General features: G+C 34.0%; 4 protein-coding genes and 2 pseudogenes across 9 annotated transcripts; 5 read left to right on the top strand and 1 right to left on the bottom strand.

Moving 5' to 3' along the window:
- The first annotated feature begins 1,354 nt into the window (after window positions 1-1,354).
- On the top strand, window positions 1,355-2,813 carry LOC110814817 (putative aspartic proteinase GIP2 pseudogene; annotated as a pseudogene).
- A 3,639-nt stretch (window positions 2,814-6,452) lies between these two features.
- LOC110814707 (putative aspartic proteinase GIP2 pseudogene) lies at window positions 6,453-7,885 on the top strand (annotated as a pseudogene).
- A 1,119-nt stretch (window positions 7,886-9,004) lies between these two features.
- Window positions 9,005-13,174, top strand: LOC110814760 (small nuclear ribonucleoprotein SmD1a). 2 transcript variants are annotated; one of them, XM_022042326.2, is made up of 4 exons: window positions 9,005-9,161; window positions 9,287-9,363; window positions 12,533-12,724; window positions 12,841-13,174. In XM_022042326.2, the coding sequence occupies exons 1-4, from the start codon at window positions 9,148-9,150 to the stop codon at window positions 12,900-12,902; spliced, it is 345 nt and encodes a 114-aa protein (XP_021898018.1). In that variant the 5' UTR covers window positions 9,005-9,147; the 3' UTR covers window positions 12,903-13,174. The 2 variants fall into 2 exon arrangements, with proteins under 2 accessions (XP_021898018.1, XP_021898017.1); XM_022042325.2 differs by having other exon boundaries at window positions 12,838-13,174.
- LOC148268619 (outer envelope membrane protein 7-like) lies at window positions 13,167-13,859 on the top strand. Of its 3 annotated transcripts, none has more exons than XM_088216949.1 (2): window positions 13,167-13,308; window positions 13,517-13,859. In XM_088216949.1, exons 1-2 carry the CDS (start codon window positions 13,282-13,284, stop codon window positions 13,733-13,735), a joined length of 246 nt encoding a protein of 81 aa, XP_088073075.1. In that variant the 5' UTR covers window positions 13,167-13,281; the 3' UTR covers window positions 13,736-13,859. The 3 variants fall into 3 exon arrangements, with proteins under 3 accessions (XP_088073075.1, XP_088073076.1, XP_088073077.1); XM_088216950.1 differs by having other exon boundaries at window positions 13,169-13,308; window positions 13,527-13,859; XM_088216951.1 differs by having other exon boundaries at window positions 13,181-13,308; window positions 13,506-13,859.
- Window positions 13,645-19,599, top strand: LOC110814759 (F-box protein At2g27310-like). Of its 3 annotated transcripts, none has more exons than XM_022042324.2 (2): window positions 13,645-13,783; window positions 18,373-19,599. In XM_022042324.2, exon 2 carries the CDS (start codon window positions 18,385-18,387, stop codon window positions 19,504-19,506), a length of 1,122 nt encoding a protein of 373 aa, XP_021898016.2. In that variant the 5' UTR covers window positions 13,645-13,783; window positions 18,373-18,384; the 3' UTR covers window positions 19,507-19,599. The 3 variants fall into 3 exon arrangements, with proteins under 3 accessions (XP_021898016.2, XP_021898015.2, XP_088073074.1); XM_022042323.2 differs by lacking the exon at window positions 13,645-13,783 and adding an exon at window positions 14,765-15,123; XM_088216948.1 differs by lacking the exon at window positions 13,645-13,783 and adding an exon at window positions 15,146-15,732.
- A 1,280-nt stretch (window positions 19,600-20,879) lies between these two features.
- LOC148268618 (oligopeptide transporter 1-like) lies at window positions 20,880-21,919 on the bottom strand. Its single transcript, XM_088216114.1, has 3 exons — window positions 21,863-21,919; window positions 21,325-21,597; window positions 20,880-21,185 (listed from the first exon to the last, which is right to left on the bottom strand). Exons 1-3 carry the CDS (start codon window positions 21,917-21,919, stop codon window positions 20,880-20,882), a joined length of 636 nt encoding a protein of 211 aa, XP_088072240.1.
- Between the last annotated feature and the right edge of the window lie 2,151 nt (window positions 21,920-24,070).

Genomic DNA, 24,070 nt, shown 5'->3' with positions numbered 1-24,070 from the left:
ATTGACGAAGTGATTTGGTCAACTTTTAGTAATTAGGTAAAGGTTTGAACTTTGAAGACGCCCACAAGCATTACAAATGCTTGAACATAAAGCTACACCATTGGGCGATCCAAGAAATTAAATATACATATATATATATACATATATATTTGCTTGTTTTTGAAAGTGGTAAATCATGTTACCTGTTTTTCCATTTATTATAAAATAATTAATTTATATATATATATATATATTTTTTTTTTTACATTTTTTTATTTTAATATAATCGATTTAATTATATCATAATCAATTATAAGTCTACGTAAGGTGATTAGTTTTTGTATTTAAATTAAATTAAATTCAATTCAATTTTCGGTTAAACAAAAGTAGGTATTACAATATACACATGTATTGTTTGGCAACAAATCAAAAGTCATCTACTCCCCATACCAAGCACACAATAGGCATGTCTAATATACTAATAAATAATTATTTATTTATAAATTAAATTTATATTTATATATATATTTTTTTAAAAAATGATGATAAAAGTAAATTAGTGGTTCTAACACCATGCTTATCACTCACTATTAAATTAAGTTTAATACGATTTAAATTTTTTATTTGTTTAAATAAATGTTTACCACGAATCGCGTATGCTGAGGTAAAATTTAAAAGGCTGGACCCGTCACGGGCTGGGTATGGATATGGGCTTCACCTGCTTTCGATATCTACAAATAATTGAAGAGAGAAATAATTAAATAATTTTCCAAATATATGAATCTTCAACATTACTAAATTACATTATTGTTTTTATTTATATATCTTCAGGAACTATCATTATATTGATTTGAGGCATATATATATATATATATATAATTACATCTATGAATGCTACACTTTTGCATGGCAAAACTGGACTGATCTAGAAGGATCTGCATATTTTGAATGAAATTATTGTAATTAATTTATAAGAATATTTATTTAAATTTATAATTATTAACGTTATATGTATTGTAGATAGAATGCCATTACCTTATCCTAATTAATCACTATAAATAGTTTTAGTGGAACCGTCAAAAGTGGAAACAAAAATATTTACGTCCACTTGGATCTCCACGTGGAGACAGTTGATTCGTCGCCTTGCTTGAATTGCAGCCTCCTTTGACCACCAGTTTTGTCCGCCTCCGCCTGCTCAACCTTATTCTTTTCCCTCTCTCTCTCTCTCTCTCTCTCTCTCTCTCTCTCTCCTTCTCTCTTTCATAATCAGATAGGTCAGCCATGCATGAAACTCCCACAACTATAAATATCATACCCATTTCTCTCATTTCACAATAAATACCTAGCTCTGCAAACTTGTATTTGATATATATATATATATATATATATATATAAGACTTGCTTTTCTATATATACATCGAATAAAATGGCTGCTTCTCTTCAACTTGTCATCTTTTCTTCTCTTCTAGTTTTATGCCTCGTTCCATTAACACCATTGGCTCAGCAATCTTTTAGACCCAAGGCTCTACTTCTACCTGTCTCCAAAGACGCTTCGACTCTCCAATACACTGCTATTGTAAACCAGAGGACCCCTCTGGTACCTCTCAAGGTCGTCGTCGATCTTGGCGGCCAACACTTATGGGTAGATTGTGAGAGAAATTTTGCGTCTTCAACCTTCCGTCCTATTCGCTGTGGCTCAGCCCAATGCTCCTTAGCTGCATCCACGGCCTGCTCCGGTTCTAATACGTGCGTTGTTTTCCCACAAAACGGTGTCACCGGAACGACCACAGTCGGAGATATCGGTCAAGACGTGGTAGCAATTGAATCAACCGATGGGTCGAATCCGGGTCGGGTAGCTACCGCGCCTGGATTCATTATCACTTGTGCACCAACTTTCCTGCTGGAGAGTCTTGCTAGTGGAGCTATGGGCATGGCTGGTCTTGGCAGGACAAGAGTGTCTCTTCCAGCGCAATTTTCTGCCACCTTTAGTTTCCACAGAAAGTTTGCACTCTGCCTTTCATCGGGAAACGGCGTCGTATTCTTCGGGAACGGGCCTTACATATTTCTTCCCGGCACTGAAGATTTGTCTAAATCTCTCACCTTCACGCCGCTCTTCTCAGCCGGAGATCGTTCGTCGGAGTACTTCATCGGCGTGAAATCCATCAAGGTGAATGAAAAGGTTGTCCCGTTGAACACAACATTGTTGTCCATTGGCGGGACAAAGATCAGCACTGTGAAACCCTTCACGGTTTTACAGAGCTCAATCTTCGAAGCTGTGACGACGGCCTTTGTTAGAGAAGCCGCCGCCATGAACATCAAAAGGGTAGCTCCTGCGGCGCCGTTTGATGTGTGTTTCAGCTCTGAAAACATAGTGGGCACTCGGCTAGGAGCAGCAGTGCCGACGATTAGTCTAGTTTTGCAGAACGAAAAGGTGGTTTGGAACATGTTTGGTTCGAACTCAATGGTGGAAGTTAGCAGGGATGTGATGTGTCTTGGGTTTGTTAATGGCGGACTAGAAACCGAAACGTCAATCGTCATCGGTGGGCACCAGTTGGAGAACAATCTGCTCCAGTTTGATCTGGCCACCTCAAGGCTTGGCTTCAGCTCTACGTTGCTCGGCCGGCAAACTACCTGCGCCAACTTCAACTTCACATCCAACGCTTAGAGGATCTTCATCATCAACAAATTCCTTACCTACTAAATTAGTATTATGTTTTTACTTACTGTATTTCTTTGATCTTTGTTATTTGCTATCAAATATTTGTGTGTGTGTGGAAGATGCAGGATGGGCATACGTAAGTATTTCAAATAAACAAATCACTCGTTTTATCTGTCTCCAGTAATATTATTTATTATTACTTCATTTTTTTAACTTCTTAAAATGAACAGTTTGCTAAGTTTTTTTCCTTGTTCAAATATAAAAATATATCTCATTAAATTTCAAAAACAAATTACCACGAAAAATTGGATGAAAAATCAGCATAAATTATATATGTTTAATGATTTAATTAAAAAATAAAAATAAATAGTAATAATTAACATGTTTTTAAAAAATAAAAAAAAAATATTTATTAGATAATTGATAATAAGGTTAAATATATTTTTTTTATCCCTTTACTATTTTATTTTATTCAATTTGATTCCTATCTTATATTACTTACTATATTTTTAGAAAATATTTAAACTAATCTCTCAACGACAATTAATGTTTTTTACTTCTGTTACGATTGCATCTGCTTGATTATTATACTAATTGAGATTAAAATATATACTACATAAAAATTATACACTTAAAATAAAAAATATATAAGATTAAAATGTAATTTGCACCCAAAATATAAAAAATATATACTCAAAAAGAGATTAAAATATATGAAAAATAATAATAATTTGTTAAGTGTACTATTAATTTTTGTTCAAATTAATTTTTACCTCAAATTCAATTGCAACAAATCAAAAAATATCATGTACTGTTAGATTTGACATGTGACACTAGTCTTGACAACTTACTAATGAATTAAAGTTAATGAACAAAATTAAATTTTTTTAAAAAATACATAAACTAAATTGACCAAAAATTAAGGTAGTCTAATTTGAACAAAAATTAATAGTATAAGAATCAAATCATTATTTTTTCATAAAACATATACATAAAATACCAAACATATACTCAAACATATCTCCAAATTATGCTCTTATACTATTTTGCTTTTTTCATATAAGTCCCTGTATTTTTTTGCCTATTTTAACTATGTATCCCTAAATTTTTACTCTATCACCTTTCAACTTTAACTACTGTTTGAGAATTATTAATAGCTTGACAAATGATGGATAATATGTCAAAAATAGTGGACATAAAGAATGACACGATGTATGATGTGGTAGTAACATTATATTAGAAAAACTTAAAATTTTATATAGGTTCTTTTTTTTCCAGCCATATCAGATTTAAAAACTCAAAATTTCAATTGAGTCATCTGATTCCTTCATTTATTTTTGCATTTTCTTTCTCTGAAACTCTATACTATTCAATTTCTTTTGTCTAAACCCTTATTCTATCAAATAAATTTAAATAAAAAATAATTGTTCTTTCTAAGTCATGCACTGTTGTTGGTGTTTATTTTGGATTATTCAGTTTAAATTTCAAGAAAACATCTTTTGTTTAAGAGTGTATGTCTCAATATGCTTCTATCTTTTCTAAAAGAACCAAAATATTGAATCTGGACAATCATGATGTATGGGTGTGTAGGGGCTGTTACTTGAATTCATGTTTGAACTACTCGAGTTTGGATTAGCATGAAATGTAGATTGCTTAGAGGAAGGACTTTTAAGAAGCTTTAACGAAAAAAGAAGATGCCCCAACATGATCAATTGATTCTCCTAAACTGGGTTATGGCATGTCAATCAGTTTGTCAACATTGATTAGACTCTTTAAATACACAGTTGGCCTCACATGTACTTCTTTCTTTGTTGGCTTTATACTATATCTCGACCAAAATAAGAAAAAGGTTAGAAAGCACGATGAGAAATAAACATGATTTATTACTAGATAGCATAATTGTGAGTTATCTTATCCTGGAGGAATATGTTATTTATCATCTAGTTTGTAAACTATAATGTCAAATAGCCTTGAACCTTTTTTTCTTCTAGACATATTGGCTTGCCAAATGAAATACTTCTGCACCAACCATATTTACCATGCTCCTATAGCACAAGTAAAAACGTAATGCACTCATCTTCAATCCTTGAACTACCTTTTTTTCGCTCGCAACTCAACGAAGAGTTGGGAATAAGATCCTCAAAGTTGTATCCATCACTGTTGTATGACCCAAAAGAATTTGTCCCTTAGCTTTCAAAGATGGGAGAATAAAGAAGAAGCATTGTTTTGTTACTTTTATTTTATTCATTGATAATGTATGATCTTAAAAAAAATAATTATTTTGGACTAAAATTTATTTGACAGAATAAGGACTAAAATGGAACAAATTAAATATTACAAGTACAAAGGAAGAAAATGGCAAAATAAAAGGAAAAAATTGGGGAGACCCTGATGGAAGTTCTAAAACATGACGTAACTAACAGACCATGCACTACGTCATCATGCATGTGTCATGTATTTTATATGTCATTACCCACATGCCTAGCCATCAAGGACCATCTAACGGTAGTTAAGATTGATAAGTGACTATAAAGCACACATTTAAAATTGCAGCGTCAAAATAAAAATTGTAAGTTAATATTGCATGTAATTATGATTGTGGTGTTTAAGAGGTCTATTCTTTTACATTTTTCTTCTAAAAAATAATAAGATAAAAATAATTAAAATAATTATACGGTCAATTGTTAAGTATTAGAATTTCACAATGTAATTTCAAACTATAATTTTTTAAAATGTAGCTACTGATGAATTTATCAGCCAACGAATTTTCTATTAAACTAAACAATAATTTATAAACAACTGATTTTATCGAACTCAAGAACCCTTGATAAAATATAGGAACATGATTGAGCACATGTACAAAATTAATTTAAAATTAAAAATATAGAAGTTATTAAATTTGAAAATATTGAATAATGAAAAAATTTTAGCAATAGTTAGAATAATATATTAAAGTATTAAATAAAACTAAAAAAATAATATTTAAGAAATTACTATTTCTATTTCTATTTCAATTTAATTATATTGTTTTAACAATTTTATTGTGAAATAAAACAAATGAAATCAAGTAAATTTCTGTTATAATTATAAATTTTATATTATTTAAATTTTTAAGACTGTATTTATTATTCACATTAATTGTGTTTAAATGAATAGACAATTTTATTTTTATTGAAAATAAGATACAAATAAATATAAATTTTATTAATAAACATATAAACTCATTATTAATGTATCATATGTTATTAATATATGGATCTGGGGTCTGTCCACAAATTATGAATTTAATCTGCTTAAACACTATAATATCTTTTAAAACATATATACATATATACACACACACATATATATATTGTTCATGTATAATAATGCAATCTATGAGGCAGGATTAGTAGTTTTGTGTGCCTGCGTGCGTGCGTATGCATATATATATATGTATATATAAGAGGAAGTTACGTACATATATTCATAAAAAAAATAGTTATATATATTGTAAATAGAATAAAATAGCCTTATCCTAATTAATCACAATTAATAATTTAAGTGAAACTATCAAAATGGAACAAAAACATACATCCACCTGGATCTCCACGTGGAGGCAGTTGATTAGTTGCCTTGCTTGAATTGCAGCCTTCTTTGACAACAAGACTTGTCGGCTTCTGCGAGCTGGACCTTCTCTTTTATAATGCGGTAGGACAACCGTGCACGAACTATAAATATCATATACCCATTTCTCTCATTTCACAGTATCTGCAAGCTTCTATTTGCACATATATATATATATATATATATATATATATGAGATTTTCTTTTTTGTACATACATCTTAGAAAATGGTTACGTCTCTTCAACTTGTCATCTTTTCTTCTCTTCTAGTTTTATGCCTTGCTCCTTAAAACCATTGGCTCAACAATCTTTTAGGCCCAAGGCTCTACTTCTACCTGTCTCCAGAGACACTTCGACTCTCCAATACACCGCTACTATAAACCAAAGGACCCCTCTGGTATCTCTCAAGGTCGTCGTCGATCTCGGCGGCCAAAACTTATGGGTAGATTGTGAGAGAAATTTTGCGTCTTCGACCTTCCGTCCTGCTCGTTGTGGCTCAGCCCAATGCTCCTTAGCTGCAGCCACGGCCTGCTCCGGTTCCAATACGTGCGGTGTTTTCCCAGATAACACTGTCACCCGAACAGCCACATTCGGCGATATCGGTCAAGATGTGGTAGCAATTAAATCAACCGATGGGTCGAATCCGGGTCGGGTAGTTGTCGCGCCTGGGTTCATTTTGACTTGTGCGCCAACTTTCTTGCTACAGGGTCTTGCTAGTGGAGCTATGGCCTTGGCTGGTCTTGGCAGGACTAGAGTTTCTCTCCCGGCGCAATTTTCTGCCGTCTTTAGTTTCCACAGAAAGTTTGCACTCTGCCTTTCATCGGGAAACGGCGTCGTCTTCTTCGGGAACGGGCCATACGTGTTTCTTCCCGGCACTGAAGATTTGTCCCCATCACTCACCTTCACGCCCCTTTTCATCAATCCGGTAAGCACCGCTTCTACTTTCTCAGCCGCTCGTCGGAGTACTTCATCGGCGTGAAATCCATCAAGGTGAATGAAAAGGTTGTCCCGTTAAACACAACTTTGTTGTCCATTGATAGCCAAGGAATTGGAGGAACAAAAATCAGCACTGTGAATCCCTTCACGGTTTTACAGAGCTCAATCTTCGAAGCTGTCACCACGGCCTTTGTTAGTGAAGCCGCCGCCATGAACATCAAAAGGGTGGCTCCTGTGGCGCCGTTTGATGCGTGTTTCAGCTCTGAAAACATAGTGGGTACTCGGCTCGGAGCAGCAGTGCCGACGATTAGTCTAGTTTTGCAGAACGAGAAGGTGGTTTGGAACATGTTTGGTTCGAACTCAATGATCGAAGTTAGCAGGGATGTGATGTGTCTGGCCTTTGTTAATGGCGGATTAGAAACCATAACGTCCATCGTCATTGGTGGCCACCAGTTGGAAAACAATCTGCTCCAGTTTGATTTGGCCACCTCAAGGCTTGGCTTCAGCTCTACGTTGCTTGGCCGGCAAACTACCTGCGCCAACTTCAACTTTACATCCAACGCTTAGAGGATCTTCATCATCAACAAATTCCTTTCCTACTAAATTCTTATATGTTTTTAGTTACTGTATTTCTGTGATCTGTGTAATTTGCTATCAAATATTTTGTGTGTGAAATACTTAATCAGTAATATTATTTAGTATGAATTAATTCAAAGTCGTCTACCTGCTTAAAGAAAAGGTCAATATAAACTATAAAATCTCCCTTATCTCCTCCCTTAGTCACAATCAACTACTTCTCTTGTCTATAATCTTATTTGTCTGAGTTTAAATAGAAAAAAATCAAATAGTATGAGAATTCAAAAGAAGAAGATAACAAAAATAAAGGAAGGAAACACGAATCTATATGGGATTTTGAATTTTTTTAACATAACGTGATTGTCACATCATCATTTACTTATCATATTTTTTTACATTATCATCAACATGATAATGAATTAAAAGTTCTCGAGTGACAGTTAAGATCAGGGTCTCATAAAGTAAAAATTTGAAAGTAAATAATTAAAATATAAAAAAAAATTATACAGATAATTAGATTAAAACAAAAATAAAATGGTACTGAGACTATAAAGGAAGGAAACACGAATCTATTTAAGCTTCACCACATTTGAGATTAATGTATTTAATATTTTTCATAACTCAAATAGTTAAGAAATTTAGTTCAATTTTGCTACTTTTTAAGAATTTATTTTATTTTTTATACTTTCAAATTTAATTTTTTTTATTATAAAAATTTATATATTTTATTAATTATGCAATAATATCTACACTAGTTATAACATAATCTGCTAAAAAATATATACATAAATACACAAATTAACTTGAACTCAGTGCCTCTTATGGAGAGATGGAGGTACCAATCATCTAGTTAAAAGTGATTGATGAAATTAAAATAATTTAAAAGTAAGAATTTCATACTTGTATAAAGAGATATAGTTATATATGTATGATTAATAAATTTTTATTTATATTTAATTTAATTAATAATTATTTAATATCATATACCTACAGTGTTATTGTATATTTATTATTAAGTAGAGTTTGTTTACAATTATTTTAAATTATATTTTATTTTAACTAATATTTTTAGTTTTGGTTATGTATTTTATATAAACATTTAAAATTAAAAATGGCCAGATAAATAAGTAGAAATTTTTATCCCAAGAGTAATTTTCTATTATATTTAAGTACAGTGCAAATATAAGTTTATGTTTTTGTTGGCCGAATAAGGTAGAAAGAGAAGGGAGCTAATACGATATCGTTTCAATTAACGTTTAAAAGAGCAATCTCAGCCCTAGATGAGGCCGCACGATGCTACAGCAGTGCCTCGATTTTTAACACTGGCTGATTTTCTCCCGCTCTTCGCATTTCCTCCCAAGCCCTAGCTTTCTCTGTAACTTCTTCCCAAAATGAAGCTGGTCAGGTCAGTTTTATTGCTATCTTATGGTGTTTCTGTGATCAATGCTATTGTGACATTTTCTTGAAGAAAAGCAACGCATCCTATTTGCTTCTTTAAACTTGATTTTCAAAAAAATAACATGTTTGCAGGTTCTTGATGAAATTGAACAACGAGACGGTCTCGATTGAGCTAAAAAATGGGACGGTTGTTCACGGGACCATCACAGGTTCCTCTCCATCTCTTTTTTCTTTCTCGTCCCGTTCTACGCCCATGTATTTTCTGTCATGTTTGCATCAGGGTTTATATCTAGGGTTTGACAAAACACTAGCTCTGTTATTTCACCTGTTAGACATTACTCAGGCATCTGCTTGGCAGTGCTGTTGTTTATACTGGCATGAGGTTGTTGAAGTGTTCATCATTTAGTTTCAGATATATCTAGGCACATAGTGGACAAACTGAACATGCATTTGGTCAAAACAAGGCTAGAATGCTTATTGCAATCTCTCCTGCATACAGAATAGTAAATTAGCGAAAAAGTGTCTTGGTGATTATATATGTTTTTAAAGAAAGAACACGGTCATTGTAGTGGAAGAACTACAAGCGCAAACGTAGTTCAGTTTCATTGTGTATGTGTTGGTTTACACGGATTCAAAAACAGAGCAAAGCGCTGAATGGAGGGAAAGAAAACAAAAGAACTGCAGACATTGAATGATGCATTTACCTTTGTTTTTCTAGCTCTCAGAAATCAACATTTTTCTCTACTTGATTATGATTGCGAAAAAATATGTGGTCCAGTGTTCTCTCAACAGTGCTTGGTCGTGCGATTCTCTAATGCAACAAGATTTATAAATTTCAAACTGGTTAAATATAATGCGGAGTTTACAATGTGGAGAACCTCTTTAAGATTTAAGCTTTCATAACCTGAAGTATGAAAAGGAAACAAACTCATAGAGCATTTGTTTAGATTTGTGGCTTAGTGACTGAAAAAGTTTATAACCTTTGAGGAATTATGTTATCATCTGTAGGGTATCGAACAGACACTTGGCTATCTTGAGGCCTGAACCTCCACCAAGTATGGTGAAGACAGTGGTTGTGAATTTGACTTACACAAAAGCAATATATCTGTAATGTTAAAGAATTTTTTAGGAGGAAATGATGGAGATCTGTTGATAAGAATGCGGAGATAAAAAAAGGAAAACCACTTTAAGATCCAGGAAGAAAGAGATTAAGTGAGAAGCAATTATTAAACACATCTAGGCAGCATCTAAGTGGAGTTGTGGACAAGAGAATGATGAATAACTGTGCCACTTGTAGCTTTATGTTTACATATGTGAATAATGTATTGAATATAAAAGGTTTATGTTGTATGTGATGACAGCATTTTTTCAGTTATATTAGTGATTTTGTTTCGATTTAATTTGTGCAGACAAATTAAGTTCTGCATTGAAATTTTTTTGAGAATCATCTCTTTTCATTAACAAGTAGATCCACTGATTAGTGCTTAAGTGGTCTTGCAACTCTAGTAAATAGTTGGTTTTCTTTTTTAACTCTGTAGTTGTTAGTTTTGAGCACTTTCCACCACCACCTGCCGCTTTTGCTACAGGAGCATCTAATACTCTTTTCCACTTGCTTAAAAATGTGGTTGCCTTGTTATTTACCAGTGGCAGAATTGGGTGTTAATGAGATGTAGTCTCCAAACTCTCAACTGTTTCCGCTTTTGCAAGGCTCTTGCAGATTCTTGGTAGACAGCATGCTTATTTCTAGCTAAATTCTTTGAATAATATTAGCTTTGAGAATTTCTAAAAAGGTGTCGGACATCATTGATATTTTTCCTTATGCTTTCCCTTCTGGCTATTTCTATTGAAATAGACCCTCACTTTTCTTCATTTTCTTGATCTAAGTGGGTTTAGAGATTGAATTTTGGAGAATTAAGTCGATATGTTAGGAGTTGTGTTTAGGTTTGAACTATTAGTAAGTTGCCAACTTGTCACTAGAAGAAAATAGGATTTTGAAATGCTCTGTCCTCTCCGTTGGTGTGTTTTTGTTGTTTGGTGTTGTTTGATATGTCCTGTTGAGATGCTCAACATTTGCATTTTCTTGGTAGTTGATGTGATGTAGGATAAATTAGGTTCAATTTGCCTACTTCGAGATTAGGGTAAAACTTAGATCTCACACCTAAAGATTCTTAAGCCTCATATTTAAGGTTAGTTTGCATCACAAAAGTAGTAAGTTTGAGAAAATTCTCAAGAACATCTTATTACTAAACTTCTCTCAAAGGTGAGGTTAACTTTCCCAAATAGGATTAAATTAAGAATTCTCGAAAACATAAATACTAATATGACTAGAATATTATAATAGACTCCTAATATTACAATTTATAGTTTTTTTTCAGCATATAAGCTTTTTGGTTCGTAAGCCAAAATGGACAAAGCAAACACCAACGTGATGTTTTTTAGGTCAAACAGGCTTATAATAAAAGGGCAAACCAAACATTCTCAACAGTTCTAGAACTAAAAGACATATGGCTTATATTCATTTTTTCTTTGACCTTTCATCTATTTCCTATTTGGCCCTTAAGGTTTCAATGAATGCAATTCATGATTTAACCTTGTATAAGTTTAGTCATTTTATTATGTCAAAATTAATCAGAGTTGGCATATGTAGGTCACATCATAAAAAATTTGATAACGTAGTGTAGCAAAAAAATGTTTTGTATAACAGGTACATATTGCTAAGGTATCACGTTGTCTGCTGAGAACTTAATGAAAATCCAAGTTAATCATGAAATTTATAAAATGATACTTTATCCAAGTATTAATGGAAACGTAATACTTGATTGATGGAAACATAATTGGGATGCCATGTCATCAAAAGTTTGATGATATGGCATAGTTACGATAATTAATTCCAATAAACTGACATGAGGATTAATTTGGGATATTACTGAAAGTTTAAGTCCTTATTGCAGCCTTGACCAGATTAGGGAATTAATGAAAGGTCAGGGAGCAAAAATGTATTTGGGCCGAAGTATAAATTCCTAATCTACTTGGCAAATCTAGGGTAAATCCATTCTGCATTTTGATGCCATTTTGAGGATGTAATCTTTGAAAGAACTTTATTGTCGGGTGAAACGTTGAGCTTGACCTTCTATATTAATGAGTCACATAATATTACCATTTTAATATTTTAACTTGTTATGATGAACATAGTAATCAGGATGTAACGAAGGCCATAGAGTGTCATGACAGGGTTTTTTTTAGCATAAAGCTTAGATAGTTTCTGAAGTAAATGGCACTATGCTAGTAAATGGGACTGATAGGAATGGGTATTTCTTTTTCTGTTTTTACAATTCTATTATGTTTATTTTCTTTGACTGTATCTTTTCTATTTTATAGGTGTGGATATCAGTATGAACACACATCTGAAAACTGTGAAGCTAACGCTAAAGGGGAAGAATCCAGTGACTCTGGATCACCTTAGTGTGAGGGGTAACAATATTAGGTATTACATCCTCCCTGATAGCTTGAACCTTGAGACTTTGCTGGTGGAAGAGACACCAAGGGTCAAACCCAAGAAGCCAACTGCTGGTATTGCAATTGACTCTGTCCTCAAAACTCAGTTTACTGTGATGCGGATACTCTGTTTACTTTGTATATATAAGTACACAGTTGACAATGGTCTTTATGTGCTTTTGTGATAGCAGGGAGGCCATTGGGGCGTGGCAGGGGTCGTGGACGTGGGCGTGGCCGTGGTCGAGGTCGTTAGCCATGTTGCATCGGTTTCAAATTTTTGTAACAGCTGGTTATGTAAACATCTTTGCTGTAGGGAGAGTTTGATTATTGTTAGTAAGAGAAATAGTACTGATGTTCACCTTTTTATGTATTTGATGAGAGAGACAGAATCATGAATTTGAAGATACTTTGTTAATGGGATAGAGAATGAGTGTCTTGAGTGGCAAGTTGATATATTTACTTGTAAACTGAGACTGTATTAATGATGGTGTTGCCCCATATCAGACATATTTTTGTCTTGTCTAATTCGTTGTAAGAGCATGCAAGGGCTTTCTGGGGTTGATAATGCTTACCCGGAAAAGCCAGAGCTGGCCTAGACTATCATCGTAGACTTGCAGTTTTCACCGTTGCCGATGGTGGAGATTGTTTTTAGTCATATGGTAATTTACTTAAATTTATGTGTATTATTTTCTATGCTCTTTTCAGTGATAGTTTTCGTTTCTTCGGATTGCTCAACCTGGTTTAAATTTATTTATAAGAAATGTTGACCCTTCGACTCCTGGCCGCACACGTCATATCTGACGGCCACTGTTTATTCCTTAATCTCATCAATTTCCTGGTTTTAATTCCCAAGTAGTTCATAAATAGTACCTTGCAGTTAAAGAAGGAAGGCAAACGAGGGAAATGGATAAATCATCAAGGATCAAGGAAGCGGTGTTGGTGTCCGGAGCGATGGCCTTGTGTTGGCTGGCTATAGAAATCGCCTTGAAGCCTTTCCTCGGCAAGACTCGCGACGCCATGGACAAGTCTGATCCTGCTCGCGATCCCGACGACTCCGACTCCGACTCCGACTCCAACCGATATTGACAAACCACCTTTCACAACCCCGCCGGCCGATTTCTAATCTGATGCCCGGTAAGTACTAGCTTTAGGTTTCCTGTTCTGTTTTGTTATTTAATTTAATTGTAATTCACTTGAGAATCTTGGGCTCCATTTTTTTTTTTTTTCTTTTCTCTGGAATGCGAATCGGTAAGAGCTTTCATAAATTAAAAAAAAAATGAAATTCTATTTAAAAAATGGAAGTTTAATCTAAAATCAAACCAAGTAATATAATTATGTTATGTGAAAAATTAGCTGACACGTTTTAAACCTCATTTATAGTGGAGAGCGGACAGGTGCAACTTGTAACCGCTCGTAGTACTGGACGTATAATATTAAATATTATTGAAATATGTCAACTGATAAATAAGTTAATGAATAATTTTTACTTAACATGGTAAAGAAACACGAATTATATTCTATTCTATATTCCATTGCGGTTGAAATTATGTTTTATTGAGAAAGCACCAACTGACCAACCATTTCCCCTAACCAGCCAACACTCCACCAACATGTTAATTCTTTTATTATTTAATTTAAATTCCGTACATAGCCCCCCCCCCCTGACTCTTCTTTTTTTTTTCTTTTAAAAATTTTATTGAAGATATACCCAATTTATTTTTATTTAATTAATCACAATTCGATATAAATAATAAATATTTGATAATTTACAATAAGTATATATGTTTGGTCAAAATTATAAAATAAAAAAAAAATTTAATTTTTCCCCATAACTTACGAATATAACAAAAGTAGATCTTGGTAGCTTTTTAAAAAGGTCAAATAATGCCAAAAATTAAAAAAATTATTTTACAAGACTTGGTTGGTTGAATCTGGATTTATCCAATATTTTTAAGACTACACCAAATTACTAATTAATACTTAACCATTAGTGCTTACCTAATTTTATTATTCTCCCAATAATATATATTTCTCAAATTTATTGTCAATTAAATAATAATTAAGCTAATTCTTATCTCTCTCTCTCTCTCTCTCGAGAGATTTTTAATCCACAAAACGACGCTGATTTACGGGTCCATCTCGCGGCACTGCTTACGTGTCAATAATTTTGTGGATACCCAACGTCACCGAACCGGCAACCACCGAACCGGGTTGAGGAACCGAAATAAAAAGCCGGCTCACTGCTCCTGGCTGACCTGGTAAAATCAGTCAGTGAAACTGAGAGCTGACCCAATTCATCTGTTCAAAAAATTATCTCATTGCACCAAACAATATCGGATTTTATACTGGATCCCTGTCTTCTGATCTGGCTTCTCTTTAAATTTTTCACGGAAAGAGACTCTGTCCTCTCCATGTTTCGTCCTCTGGTTTCTCTGTTTCACCTGTCATGAAGGGTACTAATCTGCAAGAGGAGTGTAAGTTCTTTTTTCTTTCTGCTCTTCCTAGCCACGCCCTTTTATTTTCTTTGAAAATAATATATATATATATATATTTTCCGTTTCTTGTTTGTTTCGTCTGATTTTCATGGTGATTGGTTGACATTTGCACTTGGGTTAGACCTAGTTTTGTTGTGATGACGACATTGTCTTTGACTGTTCTAGTCTACTAGAAAGAACTGTATTTTAAGAGTATTATGAACTTTTGAAGGTCGTTTTTTGAAGATCAAAATTCAAAAGAACCAGAGCTTCTACAAGTGTGTGAGACGAGATTCTGGGTCCTTTTTAGCAAATAATTTCTGTCTTGTCATTGCAATTTTACATGCTGTATTTGGTTAGTTCATAATTAGCTGAGTGAGATGAAATTTTACCTGTCGTGATCGCAAAATAGAGGATCTGTAGCTGGTTTAAGACCATTTCAGAGCTGGTTTGTGGTGCCAGAACTTCCAATCTATGAATGAGTTCCTGATTCACTTGCTAGTTCAGATCACTTGGCATGCAATATACAATTTAGGTTTTAGGAGATTGGGGACATTAACGTTGTCTTAATCAGCGCCGAGTTCATCTGCAGTAGGTTTGTTGCTTTCGGTAAGGAACTTGCTTCAATGTTAATCGCAAGTATTTTTACACTCGTTATACTAGTATTATATATTGCTATCTACTTGTATAGAATTGTTGGAGTCTGTTGCTGCATATACAATGAAATTTCATGTGCTTGGTTTAATCCATAATGGAAGATTTTCAGAATTTTCAGTATCCAAAAAGAGTTGTTTCTTTTTCTTTTTGAAAAATTTCTGGGTTAGAATGTCATTGCATTCATTAGAACCACATGTTCTCTGGGAAGTTGATGTTGTCTGATATTTGCAACCTGACGGGGTTGCCATTTCTGTATTTTAAATTGGTTATGAATCTTTCAAGTTTGTCATGACCTAGATAGTAATAGATATTGGAAGTAATCAATCATATATGTCTATTTTAGGTTTGTTATGGGTTAAGAAAGTTGTTTTGGTGAGTGAAATTTAATCTTTAGTTTGTTAGCCTTAAGTTGTTTTAAGTAGCTTAATGTCAGGTATAAGCTGATGTCTTGTATTTTCTGGCCATTCAATCAAACATCAAAGAAATAGCAATTTCTCTCTTGACAGATTTATTACCTTATTCCATTATTCTTCTCGGCTTCTTCTTCTATTCTTTGCTTTCTTTCTCTATTCCTTGCTATTCTTGTTCTCTTCTTAGGTCCAGCGGGAATCTGACAAATGGTACCAAAGCAGTCAGTTCTCAACTATTCTTTCTATGCTCTGATTCTCTTGTTGTCCTTCTTTCTTTGTTTGGATTTCAAACTCAACCAGCTTCTAATCGATCATTCTGAAATTCTTTAATGAATATTAATTACCCTTAGTTGGCATGAAACTAGATTGCACATCAAGTTTCTGTGCGATATAGCTAACAATGGGCTGATAAAAGAATTTGAGGAGCTGATGGATAATCCTCTATTTCATTGTGGATTTGGTGAAGGTATATCATCAATGCTGAAAAGTAGAAATGTGGGTGATCATAGAGATCATGAAAATCCAAAAAATGATTGAGGTGGTGTTGATGTAAGAAAGGGACATTTTCTTCGGCTTTGTGAACTTCTATGAAGGATGGGCATCCTAAAGTAGAAGGGGCAATTATAGTCGACCATATGCAAAATGAAAGTATTGTTTTAAGTAAATTGGAGAATTGTGCACACCATGTCTTTGTGAGAAGTCCAATTTCAAGGATCCATGCTTTTGGCAGTTCATCCTCCTATTTTAGCAACTTACTCCTTTTAATGCTCCAAGTCCACTTATTGATGATGTTGTTATGAGGTCAACAACTTCAAATCAAGCTGCTTAAATGCAAGAAAAAACTGTTCAATCTTGTGTTACTTACCTTTTGGAACATGTAGACTATCTAGCTCTTGAAGGGTTTCGGAGATTGATAGAGGATGACCTAGAATTTAACATGTGAGGAAAAACTTCAAATCTGATTTTGAAAGGTTTTTGTGAAGATTGTTTGTAATATCTGTGGTGGTTCAAATAGAAGAGGTGTCAGAGCATGTTAAATTGGCTGGTAAAGGTGGCTTGATAAATGAGCATTAGATGTTTGTTAAAATTCCTTACCAAACGTTTTGCCTGAGAATGTCATCTGAGCCAAGTATCAGCAGCAAGCATACCAAAGGATGGCACCACTGCAGGACATCATGAAGCTGTCAACAATGAGCTGGTTTGAAAATGAAAATAAAATTTATACTCTATTTATGGAAGGTGATTGTTCTTTAAAAATTCAAACAAGTTTGGGGTGCAACAACCACTGAACTTTACTGAACTATGCTCTGGTATGTAATATCACCTTTATAAATCGTTGTTGCTGAAACTTGTCAAGTGGAGTCTGATGAATGCCCAGTTCAAAATGGTGATTTGATTGTTCACCATCTCTTTATTGCTCCTTTTATCTTTAGTAGTTAATTGCTTAGCATCTCTTGGTTGCTCTTTCATTTGTGGCTAACTTACATCCTTGAGGATAAGGATGATTTTTGTGGGAAGGGCAATATTTTGACCTAGATAGTAAGGATATTTCAGAAATAAGAAAATTATTATGTATATTTTGTGTTAAGAAAGTTGTTTTGATTAGTAAAATTTAGTCTTTTAGTTACTTAGCCTTAAGAACAAGTTGCTTAATATCAGCTATTTCATATAAAAGTAGCTTAATATCAGCTGATATCTTGTAATTTCTTTTTATTCAATCAGATATCAAACAAGTATTAATTTCTCTCTTAATTTTCTCTCTTTTTCCTCTATTCTTCTCAACTTTTTCTGTTTTCTGCTTTCCTTGTTGGTTGGCTCTTTTATAACTTGTGGATCCATTTGTATGTCTGCTTTCTCCATATGTTAGGATTTACTAATTTAAGCTAAAAATTTCTGGTAACCTCTTTTTTTGAATAGATTCAGTTTCCGTGCATTTCCTAAACATTTTCTGATCAGAGTGTGCAAAATTTCTCTGCCTGCCTTTTGGATCTTGGACATCCTTAATGTTTCAACTTTGTGGAACATTTAAAAGTGAAAAATGGAAGACAACTAAAGTGCACCTATAATATACATTTTTCCTCGAGCTTGCTTTACATATATATTCTTGAAATGTCCTTTTCTGAAAGGGACGTCCTATTTGCAATTATGTTGTATTCCGAATCTTATATGCTTCTCTGATCAGGGGTCGATAAACATGTCCGTCGCACCAGTTGAGAGTATGGCATCATTGAGCAGTGATATCTTCTATGATATACTGAGGCGTCTTGATGGTCCAACTTTGGCTTGTGCTGCATGTGCTTGTGCAGCATTTTGTTCAATATCGAAAGAAGAGAGATTGTGGGAAAATGTTTGTTCTTCCATGTGGCCTTCGACTAACAGGGAGGATGTCAAAAGTTTGATATCCATGATTGGTGGATTCAGAAAGTTCTATGGAGATTGTTTTCCTCTTATTGTTAACAAGGAAGTTTCGGAGTACCGTTGTAATGATTTTGTTGAATATCCTAATGATTGGACCGAAGCTGAGTACTATGGTGAAATGGATGAATCAGAGAGTATTTCACCCTCAGATTTTGTGTCTATCGTGGACATCAGGTATAAAGATAAAACAATCTGTTCAAAAGTCCTCTGGGGTCTTCCTAATGCAAATGGATCTGATGGTTGGTTTTACAACTGCCCATTTCGGATTGATCTTCTTACTTATGCAGCTAGGGATGATGACAGTGAAGGGGAAGTTACCCTTTCTGTTTCTGATGGTCTTCCACCGATAACATCTATGGAGAAAGAAAGGAAAGATGGGAAACTATGGAGAGAGCTTCGTGATGGACTCCGTCTCAGCTGGATTGTTGTGAACAAAAAGATAAAGCAAGCCGCTAATCTTGCAAGCTGGAGCCCTCTTGGTGGACAGAGGCATTGGCCGACGGATAAAGATTTTGTGATACGTTTTGGGTCAATTCTTCCTGCAAAAGATATTCTCCCATGTCAAGTGGTAGAATGCATCCTTATCATGAAGTTCAGAGTCATCCATACGGAGGGAGAAGGTGTTCAGACGACACTGAAATTAACCGAACTGAGCATGCAATTAGAAGATATGGAAGGTGCTCATGTAAATGGAAGAAACAGTTTACTTATCCTCAAGGAAGCGCTGAGCTGTCGGCGGAGCAAAAATTACAGTGAAGTTGTTGAGTCTTGCCATTTGTACTCAAAAGTACAGAGTGAACTCAAGGAGGAGAAGATGAGAAATGAAAGCAGATTAGACAGACTCTGTATCTTGAGTGGTATTACTGTGTTCGCCATTTTCTGGTTCTACATTTTGTAAAGTGGACCCTTAGCTGAAGATGTTCTAACAAATTACCTTCAACATTTTTCTACTTGCTTCATGAAAAAATTAATTTTGTTTCAACCAATAAAAGTTGCTGCATATACGCATATGTTGCTTTGAGAAAGATAATCTTACATCAGTTTAGTTTTGAGTATGTGTGAATAAAAGAGCATTGTTGAACACAGGCCTATTCTGGGAGGCACCCACATGCTTGTTTATAGTTGCAAATGTACCCACCAAACCATGACGATAAAACATATACATTCATGCAATTCCCTGAAACAGAATTGAGTATATTTGCATAGTTGCTTAAGACTCATTTTCTCATGGTAGAAAAATCTTTCTTGCTCCTTCCATGAGTAATTGCCTGATGGTAGACACATTTTGTTCGAACCGAACAATCCGGTCCAGTCCAATCTTTTAATTGGGACTCAGAAATGTGTGCATCCCTAATAGTAGATCAACGACTCTGTAAAAGATCTCAATCTGAGACTCTCCAAGTTCATATTGAAAATACGCGAATCGGAAAGGCAAACATGCCAGCAATTGGATCAGATTCTGGAGCTTCTATGCGGTAACACGCTACTCTCCTATGTAAGCGCACTAGGAGAAGCTTCACAATAAAACAGAGAGCAACTTGATCGAACCTTTCTGTTCATAAGTTCCTAAAGCTGGACAAAGCTTCAATTAGAGCAGAAGGTTGTTCCACACCGTCGGACCACAAGATCGAGGAAATGAAGACATTGTCGCGAGTGAGCTGTTGTTTTTCTCCTCCATCTGCATTAGCTTCTACAGTCGTGAGCAACAATGTTTCCTGTCCTACCACGTGGAAGAATTGTCCATCATCTTCAATTGAGAATCCGTTCTACCTACTCAAAATTTTTCTTCTGTTGATGAAGAGGTAAAAGTGGGATTGTAGAATCCGCTATGGTTGAGAAGCTGGATGAATTTGTAGAGGAGCCAAAACATGTTAAAAATATTGGAAATGAAGGTACTAGGTGGTTTGGTGAATGAGCATGAGGTGCTTGTTAAAATTCTTGGCAATGGTTTTATTCTCCTAGCCTGCAATGTGGATTGCGTGCCATATTGATTATTGAACTTCGTCAAATTCTTCATTAAGCTACTTCTCTGCTATTGATGCATGCACAAATTGAGAAAGACAGGATGATAAAAATACTTTTGTAGCTGCAGAAAATCTATTTGGTTCCCTTACCGAACAATATAATCCTAGTTCCACCTTTCTCTTAATATGAATTTTTGTAGATCATTTAACAAAACAGATCTGAAAAATCAACCCTCTACGAATGGAAGCATACTATCAGATTCACCTAGCATGGTTACGAGGTTGCATCTAAAGAATGGGACATCCATCAACTGAGACACCTTTGGCGGTAGAACAAGTAGCCAATGGACAGTCCATAAACACCACCAACTCCTAGAGTTAACATTGTTAATGCACCCGACATAGCAACTCCAGCGTCAAGTGCATTTGCCAACACATAATTATAGGTTGGCCACCAGTTTTTATACCTCCAGTACACAAAACAAACGTAGTGCAAAATCCCAACTGCAGACCAATTCCAGTAACTTGCAGCAGAAGCCACAGGCCAAGACGCCATTTCGGATAGTATATTAGGAACGTTGATAGATTTGAGCCATTTCTTTTGAGGGAAAGACTTTAACAAAACCCAGACAAACACAGTTGCAAAGAAACCAATAGAGGTTTGAGTATAAACCGTTAGGAAAAAATACTGCGATTTGGACCAACTGTGGACTCATACACAACAGTAAAGCTTGGGCATGTCCAAGGACTACCTTTTGGTAATCTTTTTGGATCGCAGATGTTCTCAATGCTTGCCAACATGTTCCAGGAGAAATAAAAGTTGCTACCAGGGTGCCTGCCAACTGAGCAACAAACATAGTTTTAGATGGAATCTTCATGTAATGAGCAAACTTGAGTTCAGTAATAAAACCAAGAGCTTGGAATTCACTCCGCAGTGTGTAATATTTGAAGACCAAAAGGCTAATTGGTCTACCAGGATAGATGTATCCAAAAAGCATTTCCAAGAGAATATGTAGGGAAATGGACTGCAAAAAGGTTTACAAAAAAATTAACGTTATTATTACATTGGGGATGTAATTAATTCCATTGTGTATATATATACATACATACATATATATATATATATATATATTCAGAACTTAACTAAAAGTTACCTGGCCAGTTGTTGCTTGAAGTATACCCAGAGAGAGAAGGAAAACAAACACGAAAGTGCAGGATAACAAAAATTTCCCAGTATGGAAATTGCAGGTCGTTCTTATATATTTGACACGTAAAAATTGCGAGACTTGCCATTGACACCAAGATTGCCAAAAACCACCATTGAGGAACATGATCATACTTGTTCATTAGCCTATTATGGACATCTCAAGCTCTAGTACTATTATTCAATGCTTGCTTAAATTGCTTCCATGTTTACCCTATAGGAAACGAATAGGAGTATGCAATTTATCTCAATATAATTAATTGGCTGGCTAGACATGACTAATGAAAATTGAACGCATAAAAAAAATAATAATCAAAATAAGTACCTTCCATGAAATAGACAGAAATGAGAAAGAATTGCAGCGACACTTGCAAAGGACAAAACCAATGTAGAAGAAATAAACCACACCAAGGTAAATCTTGGAGTAGTTATCTAATTTTTCTTGGTTGAATGTTAAGTCCTGCTCATTTATAATCCTCGAGACATTATAAGTTTGACCATTATATTGTTAAAAGGTAGTGCTCGAAAATGGGAATCGCTGTGCGTTGTATAAGTTAAACCAGTATGCTAATGGGGTAACAACATCAAATATGATAAAATCTCTAAGTACCTTATCTTTAACAATAAAGGAGGAGAGGAGGAGAGTTGGTTCATTTATACTCAATAAATGTTTTTCTTGACATGAATGGTTAGAATAGATTGAAATAAATCTAATAATATTATGTATCACTTGCACCAGAGTAGTATGGAAACCATCCATCAATGTTTACGACAAATGCATTAAATGGCTGCTTGGTGCTTTTCAATAGTGACTAGCAACTAGGATATTGTACATATTTCAATATAAAATTTGATAATAACACTCCTTGTTCACAAGAATTATTATATATATATATATATATTTTTTGGTGTCAGACTGTAAGCTACTACTCACTTGATTGTTTATGAAGGAAGAAGTTGCACCTCAACTCAAATAATAATAAGTAAGTTGGAGAAGGAGAAGGAGAAGGAAAAGGAGAAGGAGAAGGAGAAGGAGCTCTTGACGAAAGAGGACTTGGGTTGAAGAAGAAGAAAGGAAAAGGTGAATGGAGGAGGTAACAATCAAAGTAGAATAGAGGTTTTCAATGGATTTTCAATTAAAGAATGAGAAGAAAGGAGACACTGAGAACATAACAAGAACTTCTGTAAACTTAGGTTTTAGATTGTTTCAATAATGGATTTTGGGTTCCAAACTAAGATTGAGTTTATGACTTAACTAGGTTTTGATGCTTTGGCGAATGCCTATGCAAAGGGCAACCTTCAGAATAACAAAACATTTACTAACAAACATACTCCCATTTACCAAAAGTGGAACCAATACAAACAAACTTCGCTTGTGTTGGCCGATATTTAGTAACAAAATCTATAAAATGCTTGCACTAACGAAAGAAATACATACACCGTCGAAATTTCATACGTATCTATCATCTATAGTAAATATTAGTTGTCTATTATTAAAAATGACCAATACTATACGTCATTTCTTTTGTAACGATACTACTTCGTTTGTTATATTCTCACGTTCATTATTTATTGATTAAAAATGATATTTTATTTCTATTTTTTAACTTAAATAAATAAATTTATATATTTAATTAATTTATTAAAAAATAAAATAACATTATTTTTTTATTTATTTTAATTTATTTATTATTTTTATAAATTTATCGTAAAGAAGAATTAAAATTATCTTATCTTATTCAAAGATAAATCTTCTCTCAATTTTCAATTAATATATATATGTTTGATCGTTGTCAAAGTTATGTCATTATTAAATTATTTTTTAAAATTAATGTTTACATCTATTAAATATTACCAATTATCTGCTTTAATTGGGTAATTGTCACTTTTACCCCTCTCTTTAATAATACAAATTTAAAATTGTAAAATTATTAGTCGTGCTGTTATTAATACGTAATTTTTACATAATTATTTATTTTTTTATCGAAAGATATTATATATCGTAAATTTTAAATATATTCATTTAAAGTTAAATAATTTAAACTGGAAAAAACAAAAAAAATCCTTCAATATCCTCATCGCTCGGTATGTATTTTTGTTTTCTCAAAACTGCAATTTCTCGGCTCAAGTTTATGACTTGCCCGTTTGAATTAGGCAAAATCGATCATCTTGCATGCATGCATCTTAGTTTCTTGCAGACTTATACATTCATCTCTCTTTTCTCTCTTACAACTAGAATGATTAGTTATTATTACACTACTAAAAATTCTCTCTATATATATATATATATATAT

Source organism: Carica papaya, chromosome 3, assembly GCF_054855325.1.
Source record: "Carica papaya isolate Zhongbai chromosome 3, ASM5485532v1, whole genome shotgun sequence".
NCBI classification, from domain to species: domain Eukaryota; kingdom Viridiplantae; phylum Streptophyta; class Magnoliopsida; order Brassicales; family Caricaceae; genus Carica; species Carica papaya.
Note: the sequence above shows the minus strand (reverse complement) of the source record. Positions and strands in the feature narration are given on the sequence as shown.

Coding starts and splice junctions, on each gene's coding strand:
- LOC110814759 (XM_022042324.2), top strand. CDS start 18,385: ATGTCCGTCGCACCAGTTGAGAGTATGGCATCATTGAGCAGTGATATC.
- LOC110814760 (XM_022042325.2), top strand. Junction 9,364..12,532: donor TGTTCACGGGACCATCACAG/GTTCCTCTCCAT, acceptor TCTATTTTATAG/GTGTGGATATCAGTATGAAC. Junction 12,725..12,837: donor ACCCAAGAAGCCAACTGCTG/GTATTGCAATTG, acceptor CTTTTGTGATAG/CAGGGAGGCCATTGGGGCGT.
- LOC148268619 (XM_088216949.1), top strand. CDS start 13,282: ATGGTGGAGATTGTTTTTAGTCATATG. Junction 13,309..13,516: donor AGATTGTTTTTAGTCATATG/GTAATTTACTTA, acceptor GTTCATAAATAG/TACCTTGCAGTTAAAGAAGG.
- LOC148268618 (XM_088216114.1), bottom strand. CDS start 21,919: ATGAACAAGTATGATCATGTTCCTCAATGGTGGTTTTTGGCAATCTTG. Junction 21,598..21,862: donor TGGCAATCTTGGTGTCAATG/GCAAGTCTCGCA, acceptor ACCTTTTTGCAG/TCCATTTCCCTACATATTCT. Junction 21,186..21,324: donor TCCAAAAAGATTACCAAAAG/GTAGTCCTTGGA, acceptor GTTTTGTTAAAG/TCTTTCCCTCAAAAGAAATG.